The sequence below is a fragment of the Petaurus breviceps genome, unplaced genomic scaffold (genome assembly GCF_028583685.1).
Source record: "Petaurus breviceps papuanus isolate PSGF00001 unplaced genomic scaffold, PetGlider_PUasm1.0 229, whole genome shotgun sequence".
Taxonomy (NCBI): domain Eukaryota; kingdom Metazoa; phylum Chordata; class Mammalia; order Diprotodontia; family Petauridae; genus Petaurus; species Petaurus breviceps.
The window spans coordinates 7,796,989-7,811,640 of NW_027185903.1; the positions used below are offsets into that span (position 1 = coordinate 7,796,989).

At 37.9% G+C, this 14,652-nt stretch overlaps 1 protein-coding gene across 1 annotated transcript in view; it reads left to right on the top strand.

Moving 5' to 3' along the window:
- WDR70 (WD repeat domain 70) overlaps positions 1–14,419 on the top strand; it is a 359,998-nt gene extending 345,579 nt beyond the window's left edge. The window contains exons 17-18 of the mRNA XM_069096170.1: positions 4,283–4,445; positions 14,137–14,419. Coding sequence (XP_068952271.1) covers positions 4,283–4,445; positions 14,137–14,224 — 251 coding nt within the window. The 3' untranslated portion in view covers positions 14,225–14,419. The remainder of the gene's footprint in view (positions 1–4,282; positions 4,446–14,136) is intronic.
- Positions 14,420–14,652: the final 233 nt, after the last annotated feature.

A 14,652-nucleotide genomic window follows, 5' to 3' on the forward strand; every position in this document is an offset into this window, starting at 1 on the left:
TTTTTCTGAGATCATGATTGCTACCTCTGCTTTTTTTTTAACTTCAGCTGAAGCATAACAGATTATGCTCCAGCTCCTTAGCTTTATTCTGCGTGTGTCTTTATGCTTCAAATGTGTTTCTTGTAAACAGCATATTATAGGATTCTAGTTTTTAATCTATTCTGATATCTACTTCTGTTTTATGGGTGAGTTCATCCCATTCACATTTACAGTTATGGTAACTATATGTATATTTCCCTCCATCCTGTTTTTCCCATTTATCCTTCTCTCCCACCTTTTACCTTGTACCTAACTTAGACATGTTTTCCTTATGACCACCAGCCTCCCCATCTGCCCTTCCTTCTGTCATTCCCCTCTCCCACTTCTCTTCTCTCTATGCCTTACTATAGGGTAAGATAGATATTTATAGCCAGCTGAGTGTGTATGTTATTCCTTCTTTAAGCCAAGTTTTATGAGAGTAAGGTTCAAATGTTGCCCGTCACTCCCTCATCTTCCCTTCTACTGTAATAGCTCTTTTATTCCTCTTTTATGTGAGAAAATTTACACCAATCTGTCTCTCCCCTCTTCTTCCAGTGCAGTCCTTTTTCTCACCCCTTAATTTTGTTTTGTGTGTTTTTTGATATTATCCCATCATAGCCAACTCACACCTGTGCCCTCTGTCTATGTATATACTCTGTTGCGGGCGTTTGCCTTCACAACAGATCTAGACGACTAGCCCCACGGCCCTCTCACTTACCCATCCCGGGTCTTCGGTCGTCACCGGCCCCTCACGGGGAAAAACACCAGACAGAAGGTGGAGGAGTGAAGCGGGGTGGTTTATTCTTCAACAGTTACATGGCGGAGAGAGAGAGAGCGCCCTCTCACACAAGAAAATATATAGCGAATCCGAGCCAATCACATCGCAGTTTTACATTTATGGCCTTATATGGTGATCACCCCCATATTCATTCAAAGCAACCATGGCACCACCCAAAAACCCCTCCCCCTCCCCCATCAATACTCCTATATAGTGATAATATAAGTGATAAGCCGTAATAGTGATAAAGTTAAGAGTTGCAAGTATCACCTCATGTAGGAATCATTCATTTATTCTTTCATGAGTTGTGAGAATACAATAGATTTTTTTTGTGAAAGACTTTATAAAAGTTTGTAAATATAAGTTATTACGAGGTTCTCTATAATATGAACCCTCCCTACTAGCAGCTTAATCTCTTCTTGACCCCTGCTGAATCTTTTGCTTGGACCAAATTGATTTATTAATTTCTGTCCACCCACAAACATTACCCTTTCCTACCTCTATGGTTCTGCTAAAACCATTTTGTCCACTTTTAGCTCAGATGAGTGTTACTGAACTCCCTTCTGCCTGCCTATACAGGTCCTATCCATTCTTCAAGACCCAGTTCAAATCCTATCTGTTATGTAAAACATTTCTTATCCAATTCAATTGAAGAAGTAGTTATTAAGCTCCTCTTATGTGCAGTCTGTAATAGGTCCTGGGGATACAAAATGAAAAGCAACTCAGTTCTCATGTTTCAGGAGTACACGGTTGGAGTATGACACAAAATAAAATGTGAAAGATATAGAGGAGAGTCAGGCAAAATATTATGAAAAATTTGAGGAAAGAGATGTCACTTTCATCTGGTGGCATCCAGAGAAGCTTTCTTGGAGAAAGTGGAATCTGATGTAGAAACTTTACAGAAAGGCAGCAGCTTGCAACAGATGGAGAGGTGAGAGAACAAAGGAGTCCTTTTCCAGTATAGAGGATGATGTAACAAAGACATGGAGACAGAAGAGGGGGCAGAAAGTCATCCAGTTTGACCAGGTATAGAATATATAAATGGGTGTAGAATCAAATAAGACTAGACCAGGATGGGGAACCTGCGGCTTTGAGGCCACATATGGCCCTCTAGGTCTTCAACTGTGGCCCTTTGACAGAATCGAAACTTCACAGAACATATTACCTTAAAAGGAATTGTTCTGTAAATTTGGACTCAGTCAAAGGCCATACCCAAGGACCTAGAAGGCTACATGTGGCCTTGAGGCATGTAATGGGAATGTAAATTTGAAGATCTTCCCTGCCCCTAGGCTAAAGGAGCCTGGGGTGGGAGGCTTGTTTTTCAGTAGATACTTCTTGATTGGCCAGTGAGTCAATAAGGTTGTTACATTCTCTGAGCCAGGAGAAGGCTATATAAGCCCTGATGTGTAGCTTTGTTTTGGGGGCTCACTCTGAGAAGTGTTCTGTGATTTGATGTGGATTCTGGGAAGCCATTGTCCAGAGCTTCCCGTCTTTGAAAAACCCAGATGTTGATTTGGTATGGATGTAATGGTTGGACAGTTTGGAAATCTGTCTACTTGATCTGTTTCTGTCTTGCTAATTCTGCCTGTATACTTTGAAGTTCAGGGTGCTGACCTTTTTCCCCTGAACGAGGTAAACGATATATGTTTGACTGATTAAAGTAAGCTTGTTAACCCATTTTGAGTTGCTTTCCTTTATCAAAGCAGATCCAAGAACCTGTGTTGGCAGCAAACCCTGAGGACGCTTGGGGTGCTTGCTGCTACAAGGCAGCAAGTTTCCCACCCCTGGACTGGACAGATAAATTAGAGTCAGATTGTTGAAGACTTTGAGTGCTAAGATTAGGAGTTTAAATTTCCCAACATGTTATGTTTTTTTTCTTTACTTGTAGTTGTCTTTTTAAAGTCAATTTGGCCAACTAATCATGTATTGCCTTATGATATCTTCTCTATAATTGTCTTGAATTATAATTCCAATAATTTTTTATTACTTGACTTTTTTTATGTTTATTATGTTTATTTTTATGTTTATTACTTGACTTCCCTAACTAGGTTGTAAACTAGTTGAGGGCAGAAACCATGTCTTATACATCTTTGAATGTCTCCCATTCCCCTTTCCTCCTCTCTCCCCTAAAAAAAAAAAAAAAGCTAGTCCAATCATAGACAATATTAAGAAGAAAGTAGTATCCATGATTAAAGAGATGGCATTTACACTGTATTCTGCCTATTCTGCCTTCATCAAAGCTGCATTCATTTCTGGGACACACATTTTAGGAAAGACATTGATAAACTCAAGAATGTCCAGAGGAGGGCAACCAGGATGATGAAAGACCTCAACATCATGCCATTAGAAGATTGGTTGAAGAAACTAGGGCTATTTAGCCTCAAAAAGAGAAGATTTAGGGAGGAACACAATAGATGTGTTCAAGCATTTGAATCGTAGTTGCATGAAAACTGGATTAGACTTGTTTTTCTTAACCTCAGAGGGCAGTGGTAATTTCAGAGAGGCAGATTTAGGCTAGATATAAAAGGTTTGCTGTTTGTTAGAGTAGTCTTACAGTAGAATGGTCTGTCTGGGAGGTATTCCACACCACCTTGCTTCCTCCTCCTAGAAGTCTTCAAACAAAGTGACCAGATATCACTTGTATTGTACAAAGGATTCATGTTTAATTATAAATTGTTTCAGAAAGTTTCTGAGATCCCTTCCATCTCTTAGTTGCTTTGATTTTTACCTCAGAACCTTGCGTATATTAGGTCCTCAGAAATATAGAGGTAAATTTTGCTTTGAGCTGTTTTTTTCCCTAAGTTTAATTTGATTTTGAATTAAATTAAATTTTAATTTTATCAGCCATCTGGAACATGCTAGGACATATACTTAGAAAGCAATATTTTCCCTAATAACATTGACCTCATTGTATACATTTAATAAGTGACAAAAATAGTCTAACCTTGGATATATCAACTTGAAATTAGCCTAATTTAAGTTCAAATGGAAATGTTATGATTTTTTTTAACTTTTAAATAGGGATAATTAACGAGAATTGTGGAAAATCATCTTTATGTATATATGTGTCATGAGGAACTTGAAATTTTTTGCCTTATATTTTCATGATCACCCTAAATTCAAGCCACTAGGGACATACTAAAATAGCATATACTGCCTTAACATAGGAAACAAGGCTAGTGTGATTTGACATTAATACCATAACGTTGAATCATCTAATATTTGAAGATACTCCATGTGATGGGAAGTTCATTCCACTGAGAAATATGGAAATCTGGTCACCATGGAGTTCATAGACCGACTCACCCTTTCTCAGCATATCATAATTCAGTCAACAGGCCTCTTGTGGAACCCACTCTAAGCACTTTTCAATCTTTTCAAATAGCGCTCGATAAATAAACTACTAAAAGTACAGAATGTACTGGGATTGCCCATGTGTGCATGTCTCTAATTCAGTTCTTAATTTTATTCTTTGTACTGGAACAGGTCGTGGTGGTAGAGTTGGAACCCATGGAGGAACCTTGTCATCATACATAGTGAAAAACATTGCTCTGGACAAAACTGATGACAGCAACCCCCGGGAAGCCATTTTACGGCATGCAAAGGAAGCTGAAGATAACCCATACTGGGTTGCTCCAGCATATTCCAAGTAAGGACTGGTTTGTTTGTTGTTTTTATTTTTAAAAACAAGTTAGAACTTGCCATTTGGGTACCATTGCCCTCTTTTCTTTATCATAATATGTTGAAGTGTGGAAAACAGGAAAGGTATCCATAGCCATCACTCATCAACTTGACCTTATGTTTTTTTTGTTTGTTTTTTTGTTTGTTTGTTTTAAAGCAATCAGGGCTAAGTAACTTGCTCAAGGTTACACGGCCGGTTATTATTTTTGTGTGGGTGCCGAGTATCAGAGGCTGGAACCAATCCCAGGTCTCCCGATACTGGGGCCGGTGCTCTTACTCACTGCGCCACCTGGCCACCCCTTGACCTTATGTTTGATTCAGGAGATGCTAAAAGTGCTATTTATGAATGAAACATGGAGTGTAAGGTGTAAGAAGACTGGAAATGTGAGTAGGGGTGTGTGGTTATAAAAGGCTTTGATCACCAAACAGGATTTTATATCTGATCCTCGAAGTAAAGGAAGCCACTAGAGTTTATTGAGTAGGGGAGGTGACATGATCACACCTACACTTTAGGAAGAACGCTTCAGCTGCAAAGTGGAAGATGTACTGAAGTGCAGAGAGATTTTAGGGAGGCAGGCCACCTAGCAGGCTCTTGCAATAATCTAGGTATGAGGTGCTGAGGATAGGCACTGTGGTGGTAAGCTGTGTCAGAGAAGAGAAGGGGTCATATTCAAAAGATGTTACAGAGGTGAAATGGGCAGACCTTGGCAACAGATTGGATAGGGAGTGACGAAAAAGAGTTAGGGCTTAAGGATGATACCTAGATTGTAAATCTGCATGATGAAGAAGATGGCGGTACCCTCGACATTAATAGAAAAGTTAGGAAAAGGGGATGTTTGGGGGGAAAATAACGAATTTGCTTCTAGACATGAAGAATTTAAGATGTCTGTGGGATATCCAGTTTGAAATGTTCAGTAGGCAGTTGGAGATGTGAGACTAGAGGTCAGTAGAGAAGTTAGGGCTGGATAAAAAGATTTGAGAATTATCAGCATAAAGATGATTGTTGAATCCATAGGAATTTATGAGATCATCAGTTGAAATAATATAAAGGAAGAAGACAAAAGGATCCAGAATAGAACCCAGTGGGATATTCACAGTTAACAATGTGACCTGGCTGAAGATTGGTAAAGTAGACTAAAGAGGAATAGTTAGATAGGTAGGAGGAGAACCAGGAGAGAGGGGTGTCCCAAAAACTTAGAGAGAAGAGAGTATCAGGGAGGAGAAGGTGATTGACAGGGGTTACAGAGGAGTCAAGAAAGATGAGGATTGAAACGAGGCTGTTAGATTGAGGTATTAAGAGATTGTTAGTAACTTTTGGGAGATCAGTTTCAATTAAATGATGATGTCTGAAGCCAAACTGTTCAGTTATTAAGAAGAGTGAAAGGGAAGGAAGTAGAGGCATCTACTTGTAGATGGCCTTCTCAAAGAGTTTCGCCACACAAAAAGAGGGACAGTAATGGGGATAGGTGAGTCAAGTGAGGGTTTCTTGAGGTTGGGGGAGACATGGACATTTGTAGGCAGTAGGGAAGCAGCTAGTAGACAAGAAGAGATTAAAGATAAGTGAGAGAATGGGGATGACAGAGGGGTCAGTCTGCTAGAGATGGGAGGGAATGGGATCACTTGTGCACATAGAAGATTTTGCCTTGGCACCTCTTCACATGAAACTTGGATGAAGGAGGAGAGTAGCAGAAGGCATCTGAGTGACTGCATAAAGGAGAATAGTGTGAAATAAAGTTGGAAAGGTTAGAGCAAGATAATGGAGGACCTCCAATAACTGGCTAAGGGGGTTGTATTTTATCCTACAGAATATAGTCATTGAAAGTCCAAGCCAAGAAGTAGCATCTTCAAACCTGTGCATTAAAAATATAATGCTAGTTGCTATGTAAACAATGATTTTTAGAGGGGATGAGTAGGGAGACTGGTTAGGAAACTGTTACAACATTGTAGGTAAGAAGTGATAAAGGCCTGAACCAGGACAGGAGCTTCATGAGTGGAAAGGAGAGAGGGAGGAGGAGAGGTGGAGAGAAGAAAAGAAAGGGGAGAGGTAAAAAGAGAGGAGAGAGACACAGGGAGAGGTCAAAGTGAGGAGGGAGGGAGAGGCAGAAGATTCAACAATTTATTGAATATTGTGAGTAGGGAGAGAGAAGAGCCAGAGGTGGTTTTGAGTCTGAACAGCTGGGAGTATATTGATGCCATTGATAGAAATATAAGGAATTTGAGTAGAATGGCAGGTTATGGGAGTACATAATAGTGCAATTTCTCCACTTCTGACATGCAGCTTCTTATTCATAGCGTGCCCTAGCCTTGCTCACCTTTAATCTCTCTAGAGATCTTCTGGTTTTCCTGGTCTATTTCTCCGCTCTGATTCTGCTTTCCTCTTTTAATATTTTCACCCTTGTTGACCAGTTCAGTCATACACCATCATCTATTTATTCCTGAATCACTTAATCCTTTGTCCTCTTGCCAGTCACACCTTGCCATGTCTCAACCTTGGATTACTTAAACACCACCCACCTTCTTTACTTATGCTTGTGTGCTGCCGATTGCTCCTGGAGAAAGCCACACAACCATGTCAACTGGGTACAATTTAATTCATCAACAAGCATTTATTAAATACCAGCAAGCTTTTATAAAGCAGCTGTATGGAGGCTAGTTTAGAGAGGAGACAAAGAGGAGAGACTACTTAGGAGACCTTTGCAGTGAAGTCCCAGTGTGGGGTTATCAGTACCTAAACTAAATGGCTATGTTAATAGACCAAGAAGGACTGAACTGTGATATATGTGGACATGAAACTGAAGAGACTGAGTGCTTATGAGAAGTGAGGAAGAGTGAAGAGTTGAGGATGTATTGAATTTGAAATGCCTCTAGAACGTATAGTTGCAGGTATCCAAGGCAGTCAGTGATCCAGAACTGAATTTTAGGAGAGAGACTGGGATAGTGACAGATCCCTGGTTCACTACAGATCTATTTTTTAATTTAACTAAACTTTCATAACCACATGAGGATCCTTATGTTGTCTTCACAGTGATGATTATAAATGGTCCCTCCCCAGACTTCCTATACCATCTCTCTCACCCTCTGCTTCTCCCTTTCCCTCTCCCTGCTCCTATAGTAAAGGATCTCACTTTCTGCTCTACTAAAAAAAAAAATAGAGGCAATCCATTGTGAATTCCCTCTTTCCCTCTCTCTACACTCCATTCCGCTCTTTATTTTCTCTAATTTTTTTCCTCCTTTGCTTTTGTCTCTATAAAGAGATCAGCCTTTCTGTGCCTCTGGAATAAAAAAAATACAAACTGCTTTGTGATGTTTAAAGCTCTTCATAATCTTTCTCCACCCTTTTTATCTAAACTCATTTCACATTGCTCACTCTTAACACGCTGTACATTCCAGCAAAATTGGCCTACAGGACTTGGTCTTCCCAATATAAATCTATATGCTTTTGCCACTTGACAGTAACCCCGAAATGCTCTCCTTTCTTACACCTCGACCTCTTGGAATCTCTGTAACCCTTCAAGGGTCTTTGATTGCTACCTCCCGAAAGAGATCTGTCCTTGATTCTTCCAATCCTTAGTGCTCTCCCTACACCACCATGAAATCACTTTGTATTTATTTTGTACTTGTCTAATTACACATTACTTCCCTCTGGTAGAATCTAAGCTCCTTGGGAGCAGCAATCGTTTCATTTTTTTCTTTATGTCCAAATGCCTGCCATGTAATAAAGGCTTGATAAAACTTTGTTGCATTTAATCAAATTGATTTAACTCTAAGGTTTTGAGTCTGAGTGACTGGGATGGGTGGTACCATCAAAAAAAAAATCAGGAACTGGAAGTACGGGTAGGTTTTGAAGGGAAGCCGATGAGTTCTCTCTTGTTCATGGAGAGTTTGAGATGTTGGCAGGGCATGTGTCTGTTCATTATGTTAAATATCTATTGCTATATACTTCTTCCTTTTGCTCAGACCCCCTTCAGAGACCCTGAATCTACCCCCCAGCATTTATTGAGCTCCTTTTCCTAACCCCATTGCATTGTACATAACATAGCCATAGGTTAGCCAGCCTTGCTAGGCTCTTTCTCTTCTGTTCACCTGCTAGAGTATGTGGTTTACTGACAAGTGGCAACGTGTTTGAAGGGAAGCTAGTATTTGAAAGGATCTTTTTTTTTAAAGGTCACTGTAATCGAGAATGTGTGCCTGGTTGTTTTTTTTTTCACTGCAATTGACTCTTCTAATGGTGATGAAAAATAGGTTTAATAAAGACTGCTTTTTCATTTTTTTTACAACATAATTATGTTTTATTTACCTATATATGCCTAAATGTGGCACATGCTTCAACACTGTTAAATTCTCTAATACTGATAAATCAGCCAGTGTGTTTGGGCCCTTTAATTTCATTGATTGGATATTAGATTTCATTCCTGACACTGGCAGTGTAATAGCCATGAAAGTTTTAAAACACAGCAGGATCACAGAAGGCTCGCATTCAACCACACGTGGGCAGATTTAGTTACAGTTTCTTGTTAAAAGATGTTGCTGGAAGGAGAAAAAAACAGAGCTGGCTGAGGAGTGGGCAGGATGTAGGTCCAGAATGCAGGTCCAGAATGCTATTAGCTTACACAGCAGACAGGCATAGATGTGTGTGGGAGCTTGGATGATTGCCAGCTGCCTGCCAAGCTTGACAGCTCTGTCAGTAGATGGTGAGTCTTCTTGCCAAATATGCTGCCATTATTGCTGGTTCAGTAAATTTAATTTTCAGTATGCATATCCTTTCTGACACAGGATCTGTAAACATGTATTCATGAAAATATAATTATTACTTTCAGAGCACCCCATGTAAAGCCACATTGGGTAAGGACAAAATTTAAATACGCATTGTGTATGTGTATGCGAGACATACACAGTAGAGAGAGAAAATTGTTTTAGCTATGGTGGTTGTCTTTACCCAGTGTATTACTTTACTTTTTGTGCCTTAAGTAAAATATACTCCAAGCATAGGCAATATTTCACTGGTAGCCTTAAGTGTATCTCTTCACTTCAAGAAAATCCACACTTAACAAAAATTTGTAGAAACACTTTTAGTTGTACTAAAAGATTCACCACAGGCTTGCTTCAAATAATAACCCACCACCTTTCTTCCCTCCTCCTGTCCCCCAGGGTATTTTACATAGCATTCATTTTTTTAAAATTCAGTCTGTGCACAGGTTTCAAAAAGACACCTATTATGCAAAGGAATGTACACTTGATTAATAAGGCTGTACATGTTGCCAAATGCACAATACTAGTTATAAAAGTTTTATAATATATAATTGTGCCTGTTGTAAATGGACAGTTAAAGTTTCTAAAAATATATGTTGTACTCTTCAAATCTAATTGGTTCATCAAGTCTACCTTATTTTCACTTTGGTGATCAGGTGGTTTCTGGCAGTTTGGGAGTTTATTCCTAATCCCAGAATTCTTCACAGGGCTCCTGGATTCTTCTCCCCTTTGCGTATTGTCTCCCACTTCGTTTTATCCTTACTCTGTCTTTGAACTTTCACTTCTATAATTCTGGGTGGGAGGTGTGTGTGTCGGGGTTACTCCTTTTTGTATCTATCATTTATCTGTTTTCCATATAATTTTTTCCTTAAGAAAATGGTAAATTCTTTATCTAGAAAAATCTTTTTGCATTTTCATTTTTTTCAAGTGTTTCTTATGTTTAACAGCAATCACCTTTTGAATAGAAAGGACTATTGAAACTATAGGTTTTTTGTCAAGCCCTTTCATTTGAATAATTCTGTGATTATAACAACTAGGTTAGAGTTCATCTGGGCCATAGTTATCCTAATAGGGTTAACAAGTGTGTCAGATTATCAAGTCATGGCTGTAATTGACTTTGCACTGTGAGGTTTTTCTTTATAATAAACAATGGGCCCTAAGCCAAGAAAGCCTGTGGTTTCTACTCATATACTTGTGAATAATAATACAAGGGATTCCCCCTCATATTCATGACATTAGCCTGAAGCTAGCTTTATACTTTATGAATGAATCATATCAAATGAGTAATTATGATTAAAAAGAATTTGATCTGTGAACTTTCTATTATAGTTGAAAACATTTTGACTGTTTGACTGTAGACTGAATGCTAAAGGAAAGTGAGCATAGAAGACCTAAATTAAAGTTCTCTCAATCAGTCGATAGAAAGGGGATTTATTGATGTTTTAAATGCCTTTCCAAGACCAGTGGAATGCTTTAAAATAAAGTAAAAACAACAGGGTGAGTGGACAGGAATACTCTCTTTATTGCTTGTTCTCTGTATATAGTTCTACATGTGCATGTTGTGTATGTAGTTGTGACTTTGTAGGTTTTTTCTTAGACTTTTTGTGAGAATATTTGTTAGAAGGGGCTCTCATTTTCTCCAAACAAGCCTGAGGACTAAGAGCAAATTGGATTTTAGAATGGATAGTTACTCAGAGTGTATTAAATACCTGATAGAATCGACAAATCCAAGAGTAGCTTGAAGAACATCATCTCATAATAATGGCGATAGCTGACATTCATGTACGACTTAAGTTTTACAGAGCCTTTTCCATTTGATCCTCACCACCCTGAGATGTATAGGTACTGAAAATATCTAGTGTCACACATATTTTACAGATGAGAAAACTGAAGAATTGAGTGATTTGGCTTAGCTATATTAAATGCCAGAGGCAGACTTTGCACACCTAACCCAGGTGCTCTTTTGACCATTATCATGTAGCTATGTCTTGTAACTCCTGAGACCTGTGAAGTCACATCAGCCATTAAGGGAAGCAAAGGTTGTGGATGTGTTTTGTTGTTGTCAGACATGACTGAACGTCAACGGTAACAACAAAAGAAGTTTAATAGCTAAATAATAGTCCAGGAAAATGAATGAATAAATAAATGCACATTGGACTAAGGTTTGTATGGATAATCTTTTGTAAATGGTAAGATTTGATGTCAGCTTCTGCCTATTTTTTAGAGCTCATAGATTTATAACTGAAAGGGGCTTGCTTATACACCCTCTAGTCCAATTCTTTCTAGAATGCTTCATCTTATAGCTTCTGAGTGACAGAGACAAGATTTGAAGTCTGACTCTGACCCCAAATCTGGTTCTTGACTACAACATGTAGTCATAGATATACATGATATTATTTATATAATGTATAATATTATATATAATATTATAACATCACTGCTTGTTTAATTGTCTAACTGGTGTTTCCTTTTTTAGATTGCAATTACTCATAGGGCAAGAATTATGTTTAGGATCATTGTACAAATTCATTTCCTCAGACAGACAAGAAATCTGTTTATGTAGCCAGTGACTATACTGATGAGATCTAGATTTCTTCCTTTTGCCTTTGGAAGCTATTCATCTTTTAGGCAGAGAGGCTAATTTAGACATTCCCCAGGGGAAGAATAGTTTTTAAATTCTGTTCCTAACTTTACCTACACAATTCCAATACTCACGTTCTAAATTTATAAAATGAATATGTTTCACATGGACCAAAAATATTAGTGAACTAAATGAATATAATGCAGATTATTCCAGTTCTAAGGCACTAGGTACTAGATGGTAGTTCTATAACTCTGTAAGGCTTGAATTGATATTGATAGGTTTTATTTATATTTTGTGCTTATAAAACACTTCTGCATATATTATTTTATACACTAAATTATTTTCCTGATCTTTTATGGATCTCCTTTTGTAAGGTAAATGCCATAATTATACATTTTAAGAAGGAAAATGAAAAGAAATCTTGGTGTCTTTAAATCACTTTCTTACCATCAGGTTTACCTCTATTTCCCTTTTCTGTTTAATTGTGTAATCCAGAAAAGCAGCATTTCAGTTTCTTTATAGTCTCGATAATCTAATAAATGTAAACCTAGCTTGTGGAGACATTCTCTGCCCTCTTTGGGAAAATCATGTCTTTTTTCTCCCCATTAGAAATTAGATATTTAATTTAAAAGTGTATTTTACACTGGACAAGGCCATTCCTGCATGGGATTGTCCAGAATTAAATGTTCAGTGTTCTTGCCAGAAGTCACAGATGTACTTTGCCTGCCTTAGTGTATTGTGGAAGGAAGCTGACCTATCCAGCTTTCTAGTAATCTAGTAGCACCATAGCATATGAAATTCTGCAGCTGGTTGTTTTTTTTTTTATTTTAGTCCTTCCACCTGTACTCAAATGTCATATAACAATATCTCAGAGTAACATAACTGCAACACAACCAACTTGCTCTACAAGGGGGGAAACTTAGGTTTTAGGCAGGTATGTTATGAATGGAGATGGGTCAGTGACTACTGTGTTCCCAGGAGTTCTGGTGTGCAACTCATGCCATGTAGCATCAGCCCAAGTTGTGGGTGGATTTTGCTTCTCTGAAAGTAATAAAGTAACAGTAAGAAGTCATCCAGAATTGCAACCTTATTTTTTTCCCTCTCCTTAAACTTTACATAAAAAAATATGTCTGCATGTGTATATTTATAAGACACATTTATATAAAATCAATAACATGCAAGTGAGCATACATGCACAGAACCAGGCAATTATTCTTTTTTACAACTCTTGAATCATCTCGAGGAAATTAAGCCATTTTAAGGTTTTAAAAATTAAACTTTAAAAATATTTCTGGGGCGGCCAGGTGGCTCAGCGAGTAAGAGCACCAACTCCAGTGTTGGGATGACCTGGATCAAATCCGGGCTCAGATACTCAGCACCACACCCAGAAATAACTGGCCGTGTATCCTTGAGCAAGTTACTTAACCCTGATTGCTTTAAAAAAAAAAAATATTTCCTTCAAAAATTGTTTCTTTCAAGATATGAAGTGGCTTTTTAAAGGAGGAATTTATCAACCATGTAGGAAATATTGAAGTATATATTATTTAAATTGTAATAGCTGGCATTTTTCCAATTTAATGATAGACCAGAATTTCATAAAGTCTAACTTTTTATAAAGCATGGAAAATTCTCATGAAGGTTATTTATTTTATCATAGTACTATACAGTGGTATCTTCTCAAAGACTCAGAATTTCCATATGTTGAACTGGTCAGAAACTCATTGTCTTTTTTTCCTGGCAGGTGTAAAACTAGAGTATCCTTTATTTAAAAAAAAAAAAACAACAGTTAATTTAAGTCTTTCTTCTGCCATATAGTAAAATTTCATATGGCAGAGCCATCAAGACTGGAGCAGTGTAGCTATACAGAAATAAAAATGATTTGGTGGGAGTTTCTGCCTAGGCCTTGCTGTGGCTCTAGCTTGGACCACCACCTTCACTTTTTAGACAACTCCTTAGTCAGCTCTACTCTCCAATTTCTTTCAATTCCCAAAATGGGACCAAAATGCCTGAATTCCAGATGGTTCAGAAGTTGGATGGTTACAGTTCCACTGTATTTAAATTACATTTTCATTTTATACTAGGGGAACACAGATTACATGGTACACTGTGGAATGTGAATCCTTGTCTCTGAACTTTTTAGGTTTCTCCCCCCCCCCCCATTTCTGGTGGTTAGAAACCTAAGGATTAATATTTAATCATTCAGAGGTAATGATGGCTTTAAAAAAAAAGTTTTCCCTAGCATTTGGCCAAAAGGACAAAGTCACATATCATTGGGAGCTCAGTAAGTGCTCACTAACTAAATTATTTTCCTTCTGTTTTGTTTTAGGACTCAGCCTAAAACTGTTTTTGCAGAAGTAGAATCAGAAGACGAAGAAACAAAGAATGAACCAGAATGGAAAAAACGTAAAATTTGAAGAATCCATTTGAAGTCAGAGAGGAATGGAGAGAGTCAAGACCAATTTTTTTCTTAATTTTTTGCAAATTAATGAGTATATTGATTTCTAATGCCAGTAATGGCTGTTTTAAAGTTGTGCTAAATATGTGCTCAGATATTTTTGTTGCGTTTATTAAGCCCATTTATTTTCATTAAAGAAGAAGCAGATTCTTAACCCATGCCTGATATTTCATGTTATCTGGAAGCTGTAATCAGCTATTATTAATGTTTCTGTATCTTCAGAGAAATTTCTTACATACTTCACAGCTGTATCTATTTGGGATAAATTGAAGCCAAGAAGATATAAAATGGAAATTAACATTAAAAGGCCCATCTTTGGGCAGCTAGGTGGTACAATGGATAGAGCACCGCCCAAGAGTCAGGAGGTCCTGAGTTCAAATTCAGCCT